Source organism: Musa acuminata, chromosome BXJ1-4 (assembly GCF_036884655.1).
Source record: "Musa acuminata AAA Group cultivar baxijiao chromosome BXJ1-4, Cavendish_Baxijiao_AAA, whole genome shotgun sequence".
Classification (NCBI taxonomy): Eukaryota; Viridiplantae; Streptophyta; class Magnoliopsida; order Zingiberales; family Musaceae; genus Musa; species Musa acuminata.
The window spans coordinates 27,570,717-27,594,511 of NC_088330.1; the positions used below are offsets into that span (position 1 = coordinate 27,570,717).

The window sequence follows — 23,795 nt, forward strand, 5'->3', positions numbered from 1 at the left end:
GCCAAAAAACTATTTTGATTGGATAACCAATTCACAAGAGTTCTAGAACTCCTAACAGGTATGATCCATTATCCTGCAATTCTTTTTTCTAAAAGTTATATAATCACAAATAAAATTCCTCTGATGTAGAAACATGATGAAGATGAAAGACCACAACCACGATGAAGAAAATAAAGTGTTGAATTCAATTGGCACAGCATTTCTTGTTTTATTGTCCCGGACAAAATCAATTGGTGCTCAATCCAAAATTGGAAGACAAGGAAGCTTTGCTCAAGAAGGATCACAAGATCACAAATATTTTCACAAGTGATGAATTCCAGAATTTCATACCTTAGAAATTATCTTTTATTTATACCATAGAAATACAGCAGTATATAGGTGAGAATATTATAAAATCTTAGATGGAGGAGACTCATTAGCAGCCTCTCTAAACAATCAGCAGATCCATTTTTCGTTGCAAGTTCAATAGAGGCCTTTAGTACGGCAAAAAGAAAAGGTATTTGACATCTAACCTTACATACACAAGCAAAAAACCAGCTATAATGGTCTGCAGACAATGTTGGAGATAGCAACTCCACTTCTAGTAACGTTCCCGTCCAAAGTCGTCCAACTTCAATGGAGGTATAATGCTTCCTTCTGCCTGCCTAACAGATTCAGCACTGTGCTTACAATATGTCCTGAAGAAAGTCCAGCTGCTTCAATCTGATCCTGAGGTGATCCATGGTCGATGTATCGGTCTGGTAGAACCATTGGCCTCAGCTGCAAGACAAATCAAATCAAAATCTGAAGATATCGAAGATTTACAGTCAGATTAGTAGTCTGTTCGATTTGCTCAAGGAAATTTTACCTTCATGCGGCCATCCAGGAGGCCACTCAAGCTCAAGAAGTGAGTGACATGCGATGCGAAACCTCCAATGGAGCCTTCCTCCACTGTGATCAAGATCTCATGCTCATTTACCAGCCTTCTTATGAGCCCCACATCCAGAGGCTTACAGAAACGAGCATCAGCTACGGTGGCAAAAACTCCACGGGCTCTCAGTGGGTCTGCAGCCTTCAAGCATGTCTGTACTATTGAACCATATCCAAGAATGGCCACCCTGTTTCCTTCCATCAGAACCCTTCCCTTCCCAATCTGTTGAAAGTATGTAAACAAGTGACTAAGTTGCTTCTTGTTATGATCCTTCATGACTCGTCGAGAAGATAGAGGGAACCTCAAAAGGGGTGCCTTTGTTGCCCGGAGGAAGCATCACACCAACTCCATTGCCCCTTGGGAATCTGAAGCAGCTAGGTCTGTCGTCGATTGCTGCTGCTGTTGCGACCATGTGCACTAGCTCAGCTTCATCAGCTGGAGCCATTACAATCATGTTGGGCAAACATGCCATGTACGTGATGTCAAATGCTCCACAGTGTGTAGGTCCATCAGCTCCGACAAGACCAGCTCGATCCAGAGCGAAACGGACAGGTATCTTCTGTAAATCCACATCATGAACCACCTTCATGTATTCAAAAAAGAGTAATGTGTTAGAAATTGACGATAAGCTCCTACGGTCTGAAGAATTTAATTGTACCTGATCATATCCTCGTTGCAGAAACGAGGAATAGATGGCACAGAAAGGCTTGAGGCCTTCGGTGGCCAGACCGGCTGCAAAGGTGACTGCATGCTGCTCTGCAATCCCCACATCAAAGCATCTTTGAGGAAACTTGTGTTGAAACAAGTTCAGCCCCGTCCCACTTCCCATGGCAGCATGAATGGCCACAATCTTGTCGTCGGCCTCTGCTTCTTTAATGAGAGATTCGGCAAAGTACTGAGTGTATGAAAGGGTCGATGATGTTGACTTGAATTGTTTCCCAGTTCTTGGGTCGAACTTCACAACACCTACAGCAAGAAACACATGGATCATTATGACAGTCGGGAAGAAGTCGGGCACATGCATTACAAGCAGCAAATAATGCTCACCATGCATTTTGTCAGCAGCCGCCTCAGCAGGGGGATACCCCTTTCCTTTCTCTGTCACAATATGGATAAGGACAGGTCCTGGAGCAGGCAAAGACTTCACCTTCTCAAAGATGGTAACCAAGTCTTCTACATTGTGCCCATCTACAGGTCCAATATAATAGAGACCGAGCTCTTCGAATAACAAAGACCCATCAGTGCTTATCATTCCTCGAGCATATTGATCCACTTTTGCAGCAATCTCGTGTGTTCGCTCACCAATCTGCTTTGTGAGATTCTGCGAAATATTGATCCCATCAGACAAGCTGTATACGACATAATAACAGAGAAAAAGTTAATTCTGTTACATTATATATTTCTATTTAATTAGATAAGATATATTATAGTTTTGTTTGGATTTTGATTAAGGTTGTTTGTCCATAGAAATGAAATCTAATTATGATAGAATTCTTTATTGGGATGACTTTGACAGGAGAGGCTCTCCTGATTGCTTATCCTACACCCTATAGTCTCATCTATAAATAGATAGAACCTCTTCAGGACTATATACAGAAGAGAAAAGGATAGGAAAATATGAGAAAACAAGTATAGTTCTCCTTACAAATCATTTCCTTCGAATCGGACAATGGTGCATTTATAGATTAGAAGAAAAAATATTCTGAATGGCGTCGAAGGGTATGCATTCTAAATTTAATCTATTGTTATTTGATTTTGGATTTTGACATTAAAGTTTTTCGCGTAACAATAGCAAGATTACAAATTTTATGCTTATAATTAGTCTCAAAGCCTATTTTGAAATCAAATACATTAGATCATAAAAGCATTAGATCTGTTTTGTGTTATTGTCATTTGCTTGTGAAAGGTGATTTGATATGCTTTGTTTATCTTATAATCGCCTCCTTGTGGGTGATGAAAGTTTCTCGTCCACACGGGTGGAATCGTGGATGGAAGGTTGCTGCCTAATCTTGGTCGATAGGCTATGTCGGCAATTTACTGTCAACAATGTTGCTATTAAGGCCAATGGTCTGCTTTGGTCATGAATGTGCCATGAATATGCGAGCGGGGCTGTATAAGCCATGAATGTGCAAGCGGTAGTGTTGCATGCAATGGCTGTATAAGCCATAGTGGGGCTGCGTGCGGTGGCATAGGAGGACAATGACATTGAGGGTTCTGTAGTAAGTGGTCCTCAGTGAATGGTCACTTATGTCAGTGGATATCTTACTATCTGTGACTATACAACATAGGGCAACGATCTGTTTTTGTCGTCGACCCTATTGTGAGTAGCAGACTACTATCAACGACATCGTAGGGAGTCATAGTGTGTTGGGAAAAACCTGTTAAAGCGGAATATTCTTTTCCCTCTTTGTGTATCAAAATGGGTTCCTCATCAAAATACCAACTTGATATCCAAATATAAATATCAATCAGCACAGCATAAACAATAGAGCAAATAATCAACCACACAGTGAGACCAAATCTTTTTAACGTGGAAAACCCAATGTGGGAAAAACCACGGGACCGTAGTCCACCTCAAACTTCCACTATCAATAATAATGATAACAAGTTTATAGTAGGTCTTCTCTAGAATAACATCAAGATCATAGATCTTGGCTCTAGCATAGCATATCTTCATCACATAGGGTGGATCTCCTCGTAAGAGAATTCTAGGTCTCACAAAGTGGATATAGCAAGAAAGTACCTTAGAGAGGGTAAACTGTAGATCAACACCGTTAGGATTGTAGAGTTTGCTGTAAGGATTCTTCACATAAAATTTGGGCCGAAACTAACAACGTTTGGTCACAGATCGTCAAGCAGAAAACTCAGAAACCTAATCTTTCTCTCTCTATTTCTCTCTCCTCTTTCCTCTGCACGCCGCCGCACGTTGCACGCTTCAATCTGATCTATTTTCCTCGCCTTCTCTCTCCTCTTTTTAATTTCTTTCATTTGGGCTCAAACAACCCAATTTTTCCAAGCCCACATATGGGCTGGACCCAACAATTCTCCCCCTCCAGCTCATATGGTGGGTTGTACCAAGCCCGCTCTTCGCCTACATGCTTTAAGCTTCTCCTTAGGCAAAGACTTTATCAACATATCTGAACCATTATCATTGGTATGTACTTTTTCCAATTGTAATTCTTTCATCTCAAGCACATCATGAATCCAGTGATATCTCACATCAATATGCTTGGATCTAGAATGGTATGTTAAATTCTTAGAGAGGTGAATGACACTCTGATTATCACAGTAAACAGTATATCTTTCCTGTTTCAAGCCAAATTCTTGTAGAAACTTTTTCATCCATAAGGTTCCTTGCAGGCTTCAGTAATTGCTATATATTCTGCTTCTGTGGTTGATAGAGCAACATACTTCTGTAACTTAGACTACCAAGAGACTGCTCCTCCTGCAAATGTCATCAAGAATCCCGAAGTGGACTTTCTGGAATCAGTATCACCTGCCATGTTTACATCAGTGTAACCTTCTAACACAGGTTCATCACTGCCAAAACATAAACACAACCTGGAAGTACCTCTTAGATATCTTAATATCCATTTCACTGCTGCTCAATGTTCCTTTCCAGGATTTGAGAGAAATCGGCTAACAACTCCAACTGCATGAGCTATATCTGGCCTAGTACAAACCATAGCATACATCAAACTACCTACTGCAGATGAGTAAAGCACTCTGGACATTTCTTCTTTTTCTTTCTCACTTGTAGGACATTGTTTCGAACTAAGCTTGAAATGACCTGTAAGTGGGGAACAAACTGCTTTGGCTTTACTCATGTTGAATATTTCAAGAACCTTTTCAATGTAAGTCTCTTGAGATAGTCAAATCTTCCTTTTCTTCCTATCACGAAGAATCTTCATGCCAAGTATTTGTTTCACCGATCCCAAGTCTTTCATGGCAAAAGACTTACTTAGCTCTCTTTTAAGCTTTCTAATTTTTCTAACATCATTGCCAACAATCAGCATATCATCAACATATAGTAGTAAAATAATAAAATCATCATCTAAAAATTTCTTCATAAATACACAATGATCAGATGTGGTTCTATCATACCCTTGTCTCATCATAAAGGAATCAAACTTCTTATACCACTGTCTAGGTACCTGTTTGAGTCCATATAAGCTTTTCCTAAGCTTACACACCATATTTTCTTTTCCCTTGACTTTGAAACCTTCTGGTTGCTCCATGTAAATTTCTTCTTCTAAGTCACCATGAAGAAATGTTGTTTTTACATCAAGTTGCTCAACTTCTAAATTCAAGCGGGCAGCCAAACCAAGAACAACTCGGATAGAGGATATTTTCACAACTGGAGAAAATATTTCTTCAAAGTCAATACCTTTCTTCTGACTGAATCCTTTCACAACTAGTCGTGCCTTGTATCTTTGTTGTGAGCTATTGTTTTCAGTTTTCAATTTATAAACCCACTTGTTGTTGAGAGCTTTCTTCTCTTTAGGCAATCTTACCAAGTCATAGGTATGGTTCTCAAGCAAGGATCTCATCTCTTCTTGCATGGCTTTAACCCACTCATTCTTATTCTCATGTAGAATAGCTTCTTGGTAAGTTTCTGGCTCTCCCCCGTCAGTAAGCATAACATACTCATGTGGAGGATATCTGGTAGAGGGTTGTCGCTCTCTAGTGGATCTTCTCAATGGAATCTCAACTGGTAGTGGAGGTAGCTGTTCAGTTGGTTCAGCATCATCAACTGTAGGTGTATCATCACTGGTATTCTCATCACAATCTTCTTGTTCATCTCCCCCATGATCATCATGAACTATAGGTGAAGGAACTGGACCCAAACTCCAAGGAATATAAATAGAGGTTTCTGGCTTCTTAATATTATCATCATCATCAAACAATTGGTCTTCAAGAAACACAACATCTCTGCTTCTAATAATCTTCTTGTTCACTGGATCCTATAATCTGTACCCAAACTCTTCATGACCATATCCCAAGAATATACATGCTTTTGCTTTACTATCAAGCTTGGACCTCTCATCTTTGGGAATATGAACAAATGCTTTACACCCAAAGACTCTTAAGTGATTATAAGATATATCTTTTCCTCTCCATACTCTCTCTGGAACATCACCTTTCAGAGGAACTGATGGAGAAAGATCTATCAGATCAACTGTAGTTCTCATTGCCTCCCCCCAAAATGACTTTGGTAACTTGGCGTGGGAAAGCATACACCTAATCCTTTCTTCAATGGTTCTGTTCATCCTTTCTGCCACACCATTCTGTTGAGGAGTTTTAGGAACTGTTTTCTCAAGCCTGATTTCATAAAACCTGCAATAATTCTCAAAAGGACCCCTATATTCGCCACCATTATCTGATCGAATACACTTTAGTTTTCTACCAGTTTCTCTTTCAACACTGACATGAAACTCTTTGAAAACATCGAGTACCTGATCTTTAGATTTCAAAGCAAAAACTCAAACTTTTCTAGAATGGTCATTAATAAAAGTAACAAAATAAAGAGTACCTCCAAGAGTTCTAGTTTGCATAGTACAAACATCAGTATGAACTAAATCAATAACATCTAATCTTCTAGATGATGGATATGTCTGAAATGCAACTCTATGTGTTTTTCCAGCTAAGCAATGATCACAAGATTTAAGAGATGTACCTTGCAACTCTGGTAAGAACTGCTTTCTAGTAAGAGTTTGAAGTCCCTTCTCGCTGATATGTCCAAGCCTCTTATGCCAAAGATCTATACTTTCACCTTTTTGAATTGTATTAATCTCTCCTTTGTGTACCTTAGCTTCCATGACATAAAAAGAGTTAATCTTCTTTCCTTTTGCCACAATCAGAGAACCTTTAGTGAGTTTACATTTGTTTTCACCAAAATAATGTGCAAAACCCTCATCAAGTCTACCTGTAGATCTCAAGTTAAGACGAATATCTAGAACATGCCTTACATCTTTGAGTATCAATTTGCTCCCAATATTGGTCTTCAAGCAAATATCTCCAATACCCATAATCTTAGATGTACCACTGTTTCCCATTCTGACATTACCAAAATCACCAGCAGTGTAAGATATAAAGAAATCATCATGAGAAATGACATGAAATGAAGCACCAGAGTCAATTACCCAATTACTGTCCTGAGCTACAAGATTAACACAACCTTCATCACAGACAATAGTGATATTACCTTCAGCAGCAATTGTATTGGTCTCTTTTTCATTTTTCTTCATTTCATTCTGTTCTCGCTTCCAAAACCTACACTCTTTCTTCATGTGACCTGGCCTATTACAGCGAAAACATTTGATATCTCTTCTAGACTTGGATCTTCCTGTATATCCATGTGGGTTTCTGCTATGACTTCTTCCACGTCTTTCTTGTTTTTCAATAACAAATGCACCAGAAGAAGATTCACCTTGTTCTTTCCTTCTGGTATCTTCATTTAGCAAACTGTCTTTAACCATATCTATGGTTAGAGTCCCCTTTGGCGTGGAGTTACAAATAGTCACCACATACGTTTCCCAACTTTCTGGTAAAGAGCTGAGAAGTAATAATCCCTGCATCTCATCATCTATATTCATTTTCATAGCAACCAACTTGTTTGCAAGACTCTAAAATAGGCTTATGTGCTCAACAATGTTACCACCATCTTTATACTTCAAATTTACAAGCCTTCTGAGGAGAGAATTCTATTTCCCATTGTCTTTTTCGCAAAGAGGTTTTCTAACCTTTGCCAAACAACATCAGCTCTGGTTTCATCAGAAATATGCTCATGCAAATTTATATCCATCCATCTTCTAATATAGGCAATAGCTTTTCTATGTTGAACTTCCCATTCTTCATCGTCCATAGTAGAAGGTTTATCTTTAACCTTGATAGGCTTATACAAATCTTTACAATAGAGCAAATCTTCCATCAGACGCCTCCAAGTGGAATAATTTGATGAGTTCAATTTAAATATACCATCTGACTGCTCCATTTCAATCACACAAGAAAACTAGCACCAAACAACCTGATGCTCTGATACCCTTTTGTTGGGAAAAACCTGTTAAAGCGGAATATTCTTTTCCCTCTTTGTGTATCAAAACGGGTTCCTCATCAAAATACCAACTTGATATCCAAATGTAAATATCAACCAGCATAGCATAAACAATAGAGCAAATAATCAACCACATAGTGAGACCAAATCTTTTTAACGTGGAAAATCCAACGTGGGAAAAACCACGGGACCGTAGTCCACCTCAAACTTCCACTATCAATAATAATGATCACAGGATTACAGTAGGTCTTCTCTAGAATAACTAGAGGATCAGAATAACATCAAGATCATAGATCTTGGCTCTAGCATAGCATATCTTCATCACATAGGGTGGATCTCCTCGTAAGAGAATTCTAGGTCTCACAAAGTGGATATAGCAGGAAAGTACCTTAGAGAGGGTAAACTGTAGATCAACACCGTTAGGATTATAGAGTTTTCTGCAAGGATTCTCCACATAAAATTTGGGCCGAAACTGACAACGTTTGGCCACAGATCGTCAAGTAGAAAACTCAGAAACCTAATCTTTCTCTCTCCTCTTTCCTATGCACGCCGCCGTACATTGCACGCTACAATCTGATCTATTTTCCTTGCTTTCTCTCTCCTCTTTTTAATTTCTTTCATTTGGGCTCAAACGATCCAATTTGTCGAAGCCCACGTATGGGCTAGACCCAACATAGTGATAGGACTCTGGTCGCCAGCATTGATGTGCATTGGTTTTCGTGGTGGCCGAGGGTGATGGTGGCATCACGACATTGAGCACTATGACAAGAAGTCTCATGACTGTCGCAAGGTTCCACTGTAAAGTATTAACGAAGACTTGGGTAATAGCAGTGGTGCAATAGCCCTATTGAGAGCGATGGTTCGAACATGAAGGATTGATGTTGGGTGTCATCACAACAATGGGATTTGGTGATGGATGCATTGCTAGAGGCTATTGTATGTCGTGGCAAGGTAGGAGGCATCACGACAAGAAAGTGTCGCCATAGATGATGCATTGTGACAGCGGTCATCAACACCAACGTGATGGCAGTCGGAGACCAATTTAGGTGTCATGGATGATGTGCATAATAGGAAGGTTTTTGGTAGATATGTGTCTGTCCACGGTAGAGTCATCGGAGGCCATGAGCCTTTTGATGGTGGTCTGGGTGCTGCTCGCGAACAATAGCCTAGCATTTGGGTAAGAGGCCAAGGGTTGTGCGACAATCGTGCAATGGAGATGCCGTAGTGAGATGGCTGTCCATGGTGCTAGTTGGGTGTAGGCAGACAATGGTGTAGTGCCTTAGGTGGTGTCAAATGGCTTCTTGGGTGACGATGATTTAGGTATTGCTCCCGACGATGCGAAGCGCGATCGACAAAGCGCTACAATCCAACGTGCAGGGTGGACATCGGATTGCTGCGCTGCAACAATACTATTCCACAAGAATTGTAATAGTCATCCATAATTATAAAATTTTACGTGAACACTATAAATATTAATATTTCACCCAAAAGTAAAAAAGAGATGATATCAATAATTTAATATTTATTAAAAACTCAAAGTATTAATATTATATTATTTTTATTATTATAGTATACTTCTAATTATATTATTGTGCTTCTAGTGTCTTTATATTTTTTGGATTAAATTATTATAAATGGATTGGGCATATATAATTTACATTAGGTATGTTAGATCTAATCCGGACTTATTGAATAGATCACATACTTAATTGCTAAAATTTCTATAGAATAAATAATTAAAAATATCTATTTAGGCTTATCTTTATGATAATTATTAATAATATTTAGATTTCATTACAGTATATAATTTGTATACTGAATGACATATTAATGAAAGAACTGACTACAAATTAGTATTACGACATTCAAGAAACTACGATATATCCTTGATATGACTAACAAAGCTATAAATCTCAAGAATATTAGACCTAGTGAGTCCTTCTCATACAATTCATTTTTTATTATCTTTTTTCTTAGTATGACTCATTTAAAATTTATTATAACATTTAAAAAGAATAAATAAAATTTACATGAGCTAACTGCTATATGTATTTAGAAAGAATTAAGATTAAAGTGAGAAAGGTCTCATGATATTCTTATTACTACTTGAGGAGTGAGTAAAAATAAACAAAAGTTAAAAAAAAAAATCATTTGAGTTTATAAAAGCTATATAAACCTAGAAAAAAAATATTTATAGTAAAATACTACTTTTGTAGCAATAAAGGTGGTGTGAAGAAAGATAATAAGGTTTACTTCGAAAAGAAAAAGGTATAAGATGAACTTTATATGTTTTGAGTCAAATATTATAGAAGTCTATTTGAGTACTTGATACTTCAACTCATGTTACTAATACTGAATAGGATTTCATTAACTCGAAAAAGTTAAAGGAGCAAAAAAGACTCATCGTTACAGAGAATCATCTTAACCGATAGTTAATAGTTACTTACTGTCTACGTTTAAAGATTATTTATTTGATGGATCTTGATGATGCATGTTATGTTTCTATAATTCTAAAAATTTAGTTTATTTATTTAGAATTATTAGGATATTATCCTTCTTTTGGTGATGATAAATTTAGTATATTTATGATTTAATACAAGTTGATTATAAAATTTTGTAAGATGGTTTGTTGATATCACTATTCATGGCTAATGAGCTTGTTAAACAATCACAACCAACAATCTTGAGAAAATATTAAAGGAAAATGAGACCTATCATTTCTTATGATTATGTAGTATATGTACAAGAACCATATTATGATATAGAAATCATGACGAATTTGCAAAATGGTGCGATGCGATGAAAAATAAATAAAATTAATAAACTTGAATGGTGTTTGAAAATTATCAAGTTATCTAATAATTAAAAAATAGTCGATTAAATTAGTTTTTAAAACTAAGCATGACTCAAAAGATAATATTGAATGATATAAAGTCAGATTTGTAATCAAATATCTTACTCATAAAGAAGACATCGATTATAACAAGATATTTTTTTCTAGTTTTCAAATCGGCTTATTAAGAATCATGACGTTAGTAACTTATTATGATCTTGAGTTACATAATATAGATGTGAAAATAAATTTTTTGAATGATGCATAGTTAGAAGTATATTATATGTTTAAGCCTCTATGCCAGACCAGATATTAGTTTTACAATAAGAAATACTAGGTAGATGTAGAGTTACCAATAAATGAAATATTAGAAGGCTACAAATAAAGTAATAAAATATATGTAAGAAGTAAAGAATTATATGCTCATATACAAGAGATCAAATTAGTCTAAAATGATGAGATTTTCATATACTGATTTTATAAATTACCTCGATAGTAAAAAGTCTACTTTATGATTTATATTTATATTACCTGAATAAGTAATTTTAAAAAAATAATATAATATAAATAGTATTATAAAAAATTGAAGCTGATTTCATGTCATACTTTAAAGCCATTAATCAAGTTAGATGTGATTAGACTCAATTGTTAAGTCATTAAAGATACATTATGACATATCACAGTAATTTTCTTCTTTAATAATGACAAGTATAGTAAAACTTCAGTTTTTTAGTATTGATTGTTGATCTATTTACTAATGCTTTGTCTGTAATTTAGGATTGAATCTAGTTCTCCTTGCAGAATGCTTTCTTTAGCTCAGATGAAGGTACGTTTATAGATCAGAAGAAAAGTATTCCAAATGATATCCAGAGGTATATATATCATAAATTTAATTTATTATTATTTAGTTTTAAAATTTGACATTAAAGCTTTCTGTAGCATGATTACCGTCTTTATGCTTTCAGTGAATTTAGTCTTAGGCGACCATTAATTGAACAATATAATCTAGAGGTTAGCTTATTCTATCTCATCTGCTGTACAGGTCTACACTGTGCGCTTAGAAAAGCTTAAAAGAAGAACAAATGAGATGTCATTCGACATGTTACCTTAGCTGCTTCACGAAGCATACGGAACTCTGTGCTGGACTGAAGTTTGGTGAGGGCCTTACTGAGTGCCCCAACAGGAGTGGCTGGTCCGTCAAGGGTTGCAGTCGGCAAGGAAACTTGCTTGTTATCATTCAACACGATAACAAGGTTAGAGTCCAAGTAGCCAGCATTGTTCATGGCCTCATACGCCTGCCCAGCAGTCATGGCTCCATCACCGATCACGGACACAACATGATTCTTCTTCCCTAGCAGATCTCTTGCGACAGCCATTCCTGTCAAAACATTGAATAGACAAATGATGGGATAAGAGCTTCAACATAAGGAGACTGTAAGAAAGACGAACTAACCAAGCCCCGCAGAGATGCTCGTGGAACTATGACCAGCACCAAAGGCATCATGGATGCTCTCATCTCTCTTGGGGAATCCCGCAAGCCCTGAGGTTTGTCTGATGGTGTGCATTCTTGACCTTCTTCCAGTCAATATTTTATGAGGATAGGCCTGTTCTTCACTCAATCCTTCTTCGTTACCCAATTTGCAAAGCAAAACAGAAAAGTAATTGCTTTGGATACTACCAAGAGAGGAATCTAACCTGATGGCCGACATCCCAAATGATCTTGTCCTCAGGGGAATTGAACGCATGATGGAGAGCCACAGCCAACTCCACCACTCCTAAGCTCGCACTCAAGTGGCCACCAGTTTGGGACACCGAGAACACAATCTCTGCTCTCAGCTCTGCTGCCAACTGCTCTAAATCCTGTAGGGGACAGTAAAAATTCCACCAAATTAATCCCGAAGTTGCAATCTTTTCTACCCAGTTTGATCGAATCGCTTCACCAATCAGAGAAATCGCAGTACCTCCGTGGAGAGATTCTTCATGTGAATCGGGTCGTTGATGGTATCCAGAAGAGGGGTTGCCGGCTTCTCCCCGGAGAAATCGATCTTCCATCCATTCCTTTCCTTCGTGATCATCGCCTTCCCATCGCCGCCGCTTGTCCCACCCGCTCTCACATAAAACTTCAAAAGAGGAAGAAAATCATGAAATTTTAAGCACGGCACACCGCTAAATGCCATCTTTCCGGCATCAAGAACATAGAAGCAACAAAGGAATCGAACTTTTGACGGTAGAACTAGCAAAACCGGAAAGCGGGCTCGGGAGAACCGGTCGTCTACCTGTCTACGACCGTTTGTACTCAAGCTTAGAGCTTTCAGGAATGCAGCGGGGGAGGCAGCTACGGGAGAGCTTAAGGCCACCATTGTGAGAAGCACGAACAGAGAGAGAAAGAGAGAGCTTTGTCGGAGGAAGCAAACGGGAGAGACAGAGCAGAGGAGAGCTGTGATGGAGGGAGGACGAGGAGGAGCGCGCAATACATAGCAAGGCGATGATGGCGACGGCGATACAGTCGTGGCGATAAATCTTGTGCTATTTTTGCTTGTTATTTGAAGTTTGTAACATTCTTTGCATTATATTATTTGCTTTATATTTATCTTCACATTATTTCGATATATGTAATTTTTTACATAATATTATCTGAAATCTATTTATGGTACTATATATTTTATATATTTTAAAATTGCATGATTATTTATTGAAATAGGTCGATAATACTATTTAGTTAGATATAAAGTCCAAATGGGATTTCAGCTTTTACAGATAATTTGTGTCTATTCGGTAATGGTTATCTCAACCAAAACATCAACAACACAAGTCAACATTTCTGGTTCTTATTTGATATGAAAATTTTGATTATTAGAAAAATATTATGAGAGAGTGAGAAAAAAATCTTCAAAAATTTATATAAGAGGATGTAGGAGGAGAATTATATTTGAGTTGGATTAGCTCAAGTGATCGTGGTAAGTTTGGCTATAATCTATAAATATATATAAGAATTATCAAACCACAAATTTTCAATTGATTATATCTCATTTATGTTTAATTATTGATATTTAGATTTTTCTTGTGGTATCGATATTTTCTCACATATCAATAATCACGTAATAACTTAATCCTAGATTCTCAATCATCGTAGATATTTTGTTAATATTAATGTCATATACAACATGAGGATTCAAAAATAGGTAGGGCTAAGGAAGTTTCAGTCATGACGTCCAAATAGATCGCATCAAGCAATGAAACACATTATTAATTTAATTATTTCCCTTTTCCAATGCATTTTATAGATGTTTCAGATGGTCTAATTAATTTAATGTTTTCCCTTCACAATAAAAGATTCGACATTTGTGGGACTGATGACGTTTTGCAGTCCCACAATAAAGAATTCAAGAATATAAATATTTTTACATGAATGTATTTCTAAGAATTAGGGTTTGATTATTCAATGAATGCCCAATGTATCTGTACGTTCTAATATGAAAAGATAAAAAAAAAAGCCTTGAATTCTTCTTAGAGAGGATGAAAAAATAATTAAAGATTTACATGAAATTATATTATGTTCTCATATGACGATAAATTTATTATTATTTTTTTGATCGACAGACAAAGAGTGACTAAGCAAATAAATCTGATAAGAATTATTATATGTTTTTTTTCCAAAGTCTTCGACTCGCCAAACATGATTTATGGCACTCATTACCTTTCTACGCACGTTTCAAGATGATAGGCTTTGTCTTTAGTGAGATCTCCTAAGCGTGAGGGGATATGCTCACAGAGTTCAAACATGCAAAAACAGCAATAAATTTAGATCGAGAGGCGAGATAACGAACAACATGTAAAACGTTTTGCCGCATGCTGTGCTCTTCAATACCATCAACACAGATATCCATCCATGTCCATCGCACTCAAGCAGGTGCAAGCATCCTTTTACAGGGACTCCCTCGATCTAGCTAGCGACTTCATGCGATTGTAGCAAACTATTAGCAAGTCCAATCAAGATTATTATTTTATCATCTTCAATAGTGCTGGCTCATGATTGTGTGATGAGTCATTTAGTGATGAAATGTAGAACGCAGGTGACACGAACAGCTTCTTGTGTATGATCTACTAACTAAAGCTTTTAGATGACTTGACTATGTCGATTGAAGGATCAAAAGAAGTGCCATCATTGACATGTCATGATAAGATCAAACATTTCATGTCGATTGAAGGATCAAAAGAAGTGCCATCATTGATGACAATGCTACGATGGATTGTCCTCTTAAAATTAAAGATTATGAAATTGCTTCGGCTGGTAAGAGAAAAATATTTTTAGGAGAATTAATTGAACCTGATCCAATATTATATTAATCGAATCCAGTGTTATAAATTGTTCAAATATAAAAAAAGATAATTTCTTTTGTAGTTATTAGACATTTGAAAAGTAATTTCTTTTATACTTATTTTGATAATTATTTATGTCTTTTATAAAAATATTTATAAGTATTTGAGAGTAAATTATAATGAACATCTCATTCTTCTTTTTTGTTGACATCAAAAATAACCTTTCAAGTGATTAAATTAAATATTTTCTAATTTATCTTTGAAGATTTTTATTGTTTGCTTAATATAAATATTTTAAAATCTTATCATATCCATTCAAACTATTTGGATCAAATACACAATAATCTTATTGAGAAGAGGATGTAAATATCATTTTAAAGAAAGCGTTTTCAATATGTCCGAGCCTAAATACATTTGTTATAGTGTTTTTGAACTTGTATTTGTTATTTATAATTGGTTTCCATAGTGTTATTCATTATCTTTATTATAATTCACCATGGAGGCCATAAATATCATCAGATTATTGAATCAAGATTTTGTTCATTTGGATTATTTTGATAAAATAAATTTCACATGTTGGCAAGACAAGATAAAATTCATGTCGACTGCTTTAAAGATTTTCTATATACTTGATCCAAATCTTCTACTAATTCCTAATCCAATCGATAATAACACTGATGAAGTCATGGCTGAAATAAAGAAGAGAAATGAAGATAAAGTTATGTATAGAGGATACATTCTCAATACTCTTTCAGTCGACTTTATGATCTTTATACAGTGGAACCATATGCAAAAGCATTTTGGAATGCTTTGGAATTCAAGCATCAAGCTGAGGAGGAAGGTACAAAGAAATTTTTAATTTTTAAATATTTTGATTATAAGTTTTTGGATGACAAGTCAATCTTGACACAAGTGTATGAGTTGCAGGTCATTGTTAATCAATTGATGGCTGAAAAAATTGAACTTCTTGAATATTTTCAAATAGAGATTATAATAGCCAAATTACTTTCTTGGAAAGGGTATAGAAAGAAGATTTTGCATAACTCCAAGAATATCACTTTGGAGCAAATTCAAAAATATTGATTCAAAAATAAAGATACAAGTGAGAACTCTTTTGGTAATATAAAACCAAATGTCTTGAATCAGCCTAAGAATTTTAACAAAGGCAAGCAAAATAAGGAGAATCATCTTGGCCGATCAAGAAAAATTTAAGAAACCAAAGAATAGAGGCTGTTTTGTTTGTGAAAAATATGATCATTTTGCTAGGTATTGTAGATTTAAGAAAGGTCAGAAATAAGAAGTTAACTTTGTTAAGGGAGATGATAATATAATCGCTACGGTGAGCAAAGTGAATACCATATTTGATAATGTTTTTGATTGGTGGTATGATACTTATACTACTGTCCATGTTTGCTACGAAAAGATACTCTTCAAGACTTATAAAGAAGTATGGATGGACAAGAGATTCAAATAGAAAATGAAGTTTATTCTAAGGTGATTGTCAACTCATTTTTACTTTAGGAAAGAAAGTCAATCTTACGAATATTCTTCATATATCATATATGAGTAGAAATTTAGTGAATGAGAATCTCTTTGGCAAACCGAAAATTAAATTTATATTTAAATCTGAGAAGTTAATTATATCCCGTAATGAAACTTTTGTTGGAAAAAGCTATTCCGCCGAGGGAATGGTCAAATTATCTATTGTTGATAATGATTCTAAATTTAATAAAGATATTACTTATGTTTATATTGTTGATTCTTATTCATTATGACATGATAGATTAGCATATATTGAACTAGCACAATTAAAAGAATAGTTAAGTGTGGCTTAATAAATTATCATTTTGATGATCTTAATAAATGTGAAATTTGTGTTAAATCAAAGATGATAAAGACATACTAATTAAATTTGTGTTAGCAAAATTATCATTTTGATGATCTTAATAAATGTGAAATTTATGTTAAATCAAAGATGATAAACACAAATTGTTGTTATTTTGTGTTAAAAGACATACTAATTTGTTAGATTTAATATATTCTAATATATATGAATTACATGGCATGTTAATAAGAGGAGAAAATAAATATTTCATCACTTTTATAGATAATATATCTAAGTTTACATATGTTTATTTATTGAAACATAAAAATAATATTTTTAATACTTTTAAGGCATATAAAGCAAAAGTTAAAAATTAATTAAGAAAGAAAATTAAAGTTCTAAGAATTGATAGAAGAAAAGAAAGCTTTCATAATGAATTTAACTTGTTTTGTGAACAACATGACATAATTCATGAATGTTCAGCACCTAGAGCACTGAACAAAATGGATTATGAAAAGAAAAAATAGAACTTATCTAGAGATGATAAATGTTATGTTATTACATACTAAATTACCTTATAATTTGTGGAGAGAAGCTTTATTGGTTGTATGTCATATTTTAAGTAGAATTCCTTCTAAAATGAGCAAGATCTCTCCATATGAGATATGGAAGGGAAGATAACATAACATTAGTTATGTTAAAGTATGAGGGTGTCTTACATATTGCAAGAATAATGATCCTCAAAGGCCAAAGTTGGGATATAGAGGAATCAAATGTGCATTTGTAGGCTATGCTTTAAATAGTAAAACTTATAAACTTCTTAATTTGGAGGCTAATGTCATAATAGAATTACGGGATGTGGAGTTCTTTGAACACTTACTAACTTCAAGTGATAATATTCATCCTCTAACTAGTAAAGAGTCACTAGTGGAGACATCTCAAGAGGTTAGTGGGTAGCTTAATATTCTTTTGAATGGACATCAATCAAGTTTATAAGAGGTTGGAGAGCGATCTCGTGAATTAAGGAGAAGCACTCATGTACGAAAAATAAAAATATTAGGATCAGATGAGATTGATTTTTAAACTATTTCCTTTTATCTTGTAGAAGGAACTACTAAGAGAGTCTTAAGAATAATTCATCTTGTTTTACAAATAGAAGATGATTATAAAATATTTAAAGAAGCTATGGCATTTCGTGATGCTGCTTTTTGGAAAGATGCTATTAATGATGAGATGAATTTTACTATGTCAAACCATACTTGAGAACTTATCGATCTACCTTCTGCCTCTAAATTTGTTGGTTGTAAATGGGTATTTCATTGGAAGTATCATATAGATGATACTCTCCAAATGTTCAAAGCAATGTTAGTTGCTAAAGGATTTCGACAAAAAGAAGGAATATATTATTTTGATATATATGCTCTTATGGTTAGGATCACATCCATTAGAATTATTTTTGCTTTAGCATCAATTTTTGATCTTTATGTTTATCAAATGGATGTCAAAACAATATTTATAAATGAAGATCTTGATGAGGAGGTGTATATGGAACAAGACAAAGGGTTTATTTGACCTGAAAATGAATATAAAATATGTAAGCTTATTAAGTAATTGTATGGTTTAAAGCATGTTCCAAAACAATGACATGAGAAATTTGATGCAATAATTCTTTCTAATGGATTTGTTCATAATGTTATGGATAAATATGTTTATCTCAAAACTTGTGATGACTATACGGTGATAGTTTACCTTTATGTTGATAATATACTAATAGTGAGCAACGACATAAAAGGCATTGTAGAAATAAAGAGGTTTTTATCTTCAACATTCAAGATGAAAGATCTTGGGCAACTTAATACCATACTAGTATCAAGGTAAAAAGAAATAGTGGGGGATATGTTTTGAGTCAATCTTATTATATAGAGAAAGTACTAAAGAAATTCAATTACTTAAAACTCAAAGAAGCAAATACCCCATTTGACCCAAGTATTAAATTAGTTAAGAATGTTGGAAGAATAATGACTTGATTAGAGTATTCAAGTGCTATAGAAAGTCTTATATATGCAACACAATGCATAAGACCTGATATAGTATTTGTAATTAGTAATTTGAGTAGATTTACTAGCAATCAAGTGTGGAGCATTAGAAGGCTATTGAAAGAGTTCTTAGGTATCTTAAATGGATTAAAGATTATGGCTTATAATACTCAAAATTTCTTGCTATTTTAGAAGGATATACGTATGCGAATTGGATATCAAGTTTAGGAGATAGCAAATCTACCACTAGTTGGGTGTTCACCTTGGGAGGTGTCGCTTTTTCTTGGAAGAGCAAGAAACAAATATGTAACTCACTCAACTATGAAATCAAAATTTATTACTTTAGCGGAAGTAGGAAAAGAGGCTGAATGGTTGAGAGACTTTCTATTAGAAATTTCATTGATTTGAGTGTGAATTCAATTTCTATATTTTGTGATAGTCAAACCATCTTACCTCGTGCATATAGTGAAATATATAATGAAAAGTTAAGATACATAAGTCTTAGATATAATTATGTAAGGAAATTAAACAAGAGTGAGATTATTTCACTTATATTTGTGAAAACAAGTAAGAATTTGGCTGATCCATTCACCAAACCTCTTGAAAGAGAAATTGTAAGATCAACATCAAAATGGACGAGGCTGAAACTCCTTGAATAAAAAATCCACCAATGATAGCAATCCTACTCAATATTATGAAATAAGTAACGAAGAGTTCAAAGGGTAAAAACAAGTCATTGACATGTGGAGTGGTTCAACACTTTAAAATATTTTACTAGTCCCATCTAAAGATATTAATGCTGGTTATCATCAAATGAGGGTTGAGTTAATTATATTCTTAATTAAGTTCAGTTAAGTTAGGATAAGTATCTCAAAGAGTGACAAATGTATTATAAGAACTTACCTATATGAATTTAGAATTAATGTCGCTTCGATTGAGAGTTGGAGTTTCCTCATGAAAGTTCATAAACTTGGATGAGCCCAATACCATATTAAGACTGAGTAAGAATTTATAAGAAATATGAGGATGTTGTATTTATGTGTGTGGTGTCATCGGTGTTGTCATTAGAAATAATAAATTCAAAACCTTTTATGCTATTTGAGATTTCACCTTCATTTTGTGATGCTTACATTAAGATAATATTTAAATCGAAAGATATATTACTTTATTCATAAATAATATTTAATCACTTGGAGAAATTTTTTTATATTTAAACAAGTGGGGGATTATTATAAATTATAAATATTAAAAAAATGATAGTTTCTTTTGTAGTTATTGGACATTTGAAAATATAATTTCTTTTATAGTTATTTTAGTAGTTATTTAGCAAAGGTTATGTCATGAAAATATCTATAAATAGGTATTTGAGAGTAAATTACGATGAACATCTTATTCTTCTTCTTTCTGAACTTCAAAAATAATTCTCCAAGTGATTGAATTAGACATTCTCTAATTTCTTTTTGAAGATTTGTTTACTCAATATGAATCTTCTAAAAAATTATCATATTTACTAAAACTATTTAGTAATCTTATTGAAAAGATGATACAAATATTATTTTTTAAAAAATATTTATATATATTTTAAATCTAAATATATTTTTTATAGTATTCTTTGTTGTGTTTGTTATTATTCATTCTCTTTGTTGTTATCTTTTCCGACATCCAGTAGCCTCTTCGCTACCTTTCCAAATTTTTATCATAATTTTGAGTAAAATATAAGAATTTACCATTTGGCTCATGATCATATGATAGAAAAATCTATTTTTTATTATTATTCATTTTTAACACAAATTGCCAGAAGTCTAAAGTAAAGTTTACATTAAATTGAGATTGTTAAAAAAAATATTTTTTTGACTTGTCGTTACAAATAGAGTTTAGTTGTATTATGAGCAAAGTGCCAACAGTGTTGAGAAAGAGAGAGGCAAAGATTGAGAATAGTGATTATGTGTAAGAAATTTAGTTTTACTATTCTTTTAATTTTTTTAATGTTATATTTTCTGTGATGTCGAAGTCAACAATCTTTTTTCAACAAACCTTACCAGCAATGTGCCCACAAGATCTATATTTAACCCTGAATGTTTCTATATTACTATTATTATGCAAAAATACAGAATCATTGACATACTATCATCTAAATAATATTTTTATAGTAAATTACAATATTATATTTAAAACACTAATTATGAATTTTCCTTGTATAGCTGCTTATATATACGAAATGTTGTTCACCCTCTAACCTTTTATTAATAATGAAGTTTCAGAAAATTACAGATAGCAGTAAATAAGTTAAGACTGTCTTATAATTGATTTTGAGGCCAATTTAACAAGTTTAATCACCATGGTCCGGTGTCATGACTCAAATGTCACCTCATGCACACCTCCTTGGACATTTTAGAATGTCAAATTTCGATACTAACATTTGACTAGTGGCTTTTTAAGGTTGTAAAAAATAATGTTTGAGAGATCAAACATTCAATCGCATCCAAAAACAAATAGTTTGCATTGGTAAGGTACTTCATAAAACAATCTTTTGCTCAACCAACTTCTTCAATCAATTAGCTATAAACTTACACCATTTACCTCTGTGATTGCCACTTTTTTAATGCTGGAGGTTAGTCAATCATTTTTCCCAAGTTTAGACACTCGATGAAAAAACCTCTTATTTATCACAACATAATGAAGTCAATATTTCATGTATCAACTTCAATCGCGCTCGCAGAAAATAAAATCTTCAAGTGAACAGTAGTAGCGAAAGATATCATCAATATTGTTGAGATCTTATTTTCAACAATAGTAGCGAAGTACATTTTTCATTTTCATGATCATTTGCCATCTCTGAAGAGCATGTCAAGATGCAATGACAACGCCCTCAGCCTTATCTTCTTCTGCAAACTATGCAACTTTGAAGTGGATGGAGACTGCTAGTTTTTGTCCATCATCTTCCCATCAGCTGTATATATTCTGGCGCCTTCTTGTCCATTTAGCAAGACAGCAGTCAATGCTTAGTAAGTGTAGATCCAGATACACTCCTCTCTAGCTCTATATGATCCATTCCATTCCATTTTAGTTATTCTATCAAGAAGTAACTAAGAAGTATTCCAGTGAATTCCTTTTACTCATCAAGAAAAGGTATCGATTCACTAGCAAACCTGCTTAATCAATGCAATGTGTCCCCACAAGTGGAGAGCTAGAGACTTTTAATAGCCAACAAATATCATGATGTGCCACAGCAGTTGGACTTCCATTTGTTCTATGGTAAGATATGTCTAAACGATGTTAAAGATCAAAGATTATGCCAGTTCTTTTGTCTCCATGGCTGAAGCTTTCTGCAAAAAGAATGGAACCTATTCTATCCATGCATTCTAACTTTGTCTGTTGAACTGCACAAAGGAACTATAATCCAACCCATTGAGTCTGGAAGATCCCTCGAAGCTTATCTACAGCATCATCTTACTTGTTTTGGCATGCATCAACCATAGTATCATACCTTGTTCGGAGCATCTTCACTCAACAGCCTAATCTGATTTCCACATTTTTCTGGTGGAATCTCTTGCAACGTAAAGTCCGTATCCTCAAGTTCTTGTTTCTCTAGATAGAACCTAAGATGATGCTTCTCTCACCAAACGCAACACACTTGACTCTTCCATTCAGACAGAATCTTCCATAAGTGATTCCATTATGAAATGCTCTAGTTCTAAAAATGAATCTCTCTCTCTCTCTCTCTTACACATATATCAACTGTTTTTAATTCAGTGTTCTACAATGACACTATTATATTGGTTATTAGAATCGGATCAAATTGAGTGATTGGACGAAAGGATAAGAAAAATCAAGAATAAAGTCATTAATCGATTCGATTTAATTATTGAATTGAATAGGTTAAAAAATCAGAATGAACCGATTGACTCGATTGATTTTTGGATAATCGACGATATAAAACCAATATAGCTTTGTAATATAATAAAAGATTATTAAAATCTAAATTTTTATTTTTTTATTAAAAAATATTTATATCAGTCATAAAATTAGATTTAACATGAGAAATAGATTAAAAATATTTATGTTTAGAATGTTGGTTGATATTATCATTTTCTATATATTTTTAAATTAGTTTTAATATTTTTAATTTTTTACCATATATAATTTTAAAGTATTTAATATATTTTTTTTAAAAATAATTAAACATATGATCCAGTGACCGAAGGTTTGACTCGGTTACGTCCCGTTCAGTTCTGACGAACCAGATAAGTAGTAGGCATGAATGAAGCACACAGTTTCAGATTCTTCATTGTGTTCAGGTCTTAGCAGCGCCATTATATTCTTTAGAGGGTTGACATTTTGATAAGAATATCTGAAAACTTAAGTCCAAGTATTAAAACTCTTTACTGGCAAGAGGTTAAGCCATTTATACCCAAATAGAAACGCATGCTTTACAGCTATAATAATGTGCTTATTTTAGGTTAAGTTTTCCAAATCTCATCTTAGATTAGGCGGTAAAAATTTAATAAATTCATCATAAGGTTTCAATCAAATCCCACTTTCACTATTTATCATTAAAAAAAAATATTTTCACATTTGCAAAAGAAAAGATCAATCGATCTTATCCTTCAAATACTCTTCTTAATTAGTACGCCCAAATAGCTAATTTGATGGTGTGTTTTCGGCATCCCTTAATTCATGCTAAGGATTCGAATCCTTGCCATGAGTTATGTTATGTTCTCTCCATGAATTTTGTGGGCTTAAACTTATTTTAATTAATTTTGGTTATCTTTTAACTAAATTATTTTCAAGGATGATTTTGAGGCGTCCTCTATGTG

General features: G+C 34.0%; 1 protein-coding gene across 1 annotated transcript; it reads right to left on the minus strand.

The window, feature by feature from the left end:
- Positions 1-322: 322 nt before the first annotated feature.
- On the minus strand, positions 323-13,304 carry LOC103981976 (probable 1-deoxy-D-xylulose-5-phosphate synthase 2, chloroplastic). The gene is made up of 10 exons (XM_065171541.1): positions 13,074-13,304; positions 12,759-12,917; positions 12,493-12,657; positions 12,251-12,401; positions 11,904-12,175; positions 1,958-2,231; positions 1,569-1,876; positions 1,212-1,493; positions 848-1,132; positions 323-759 (listed from the first exon to the last, which is right to left on the minus strand). Exons 1-10 carry the CDS (start codon positions 13,155-13,157, stop codon positions 613-615), a joined length of 2,127 nt encoding a protein of 708 aa, XP_065027613.1. The 5' UTR covers positions 13,158-13,304; the 3' UTR covers positions 323-612.
- Between the last annotated feature and the right edge of the window lie 10,491 nt (positions 13,305-23,795).

Excerpts from the sequence above, each read along its gene's own strand:
- LOC103981976 (XM_065171541.1), bottom strand. The coding sequence starts at position 13,157 with ATGGTGGCCTTAAGCTCTCCCGTAGCTGCCTCCCCCGCTGCATTCCTG. Across the intron at positions 12,918-13,073 it reads GTACAAACGGTCGTAGACAG|TTTTATGTGAGAGCGGGTGG; the intron begins GTAGACGACCGG and ends CCTCTTTTGAAG. Across the intron at positions 12,658-12,758 it reads TGAAGAATCTCTCCACGGAG|GATTTAGAGCAGTTGGCAGC; the intron begins GTACTGCGATTT and ends TGTCCCCTACAG.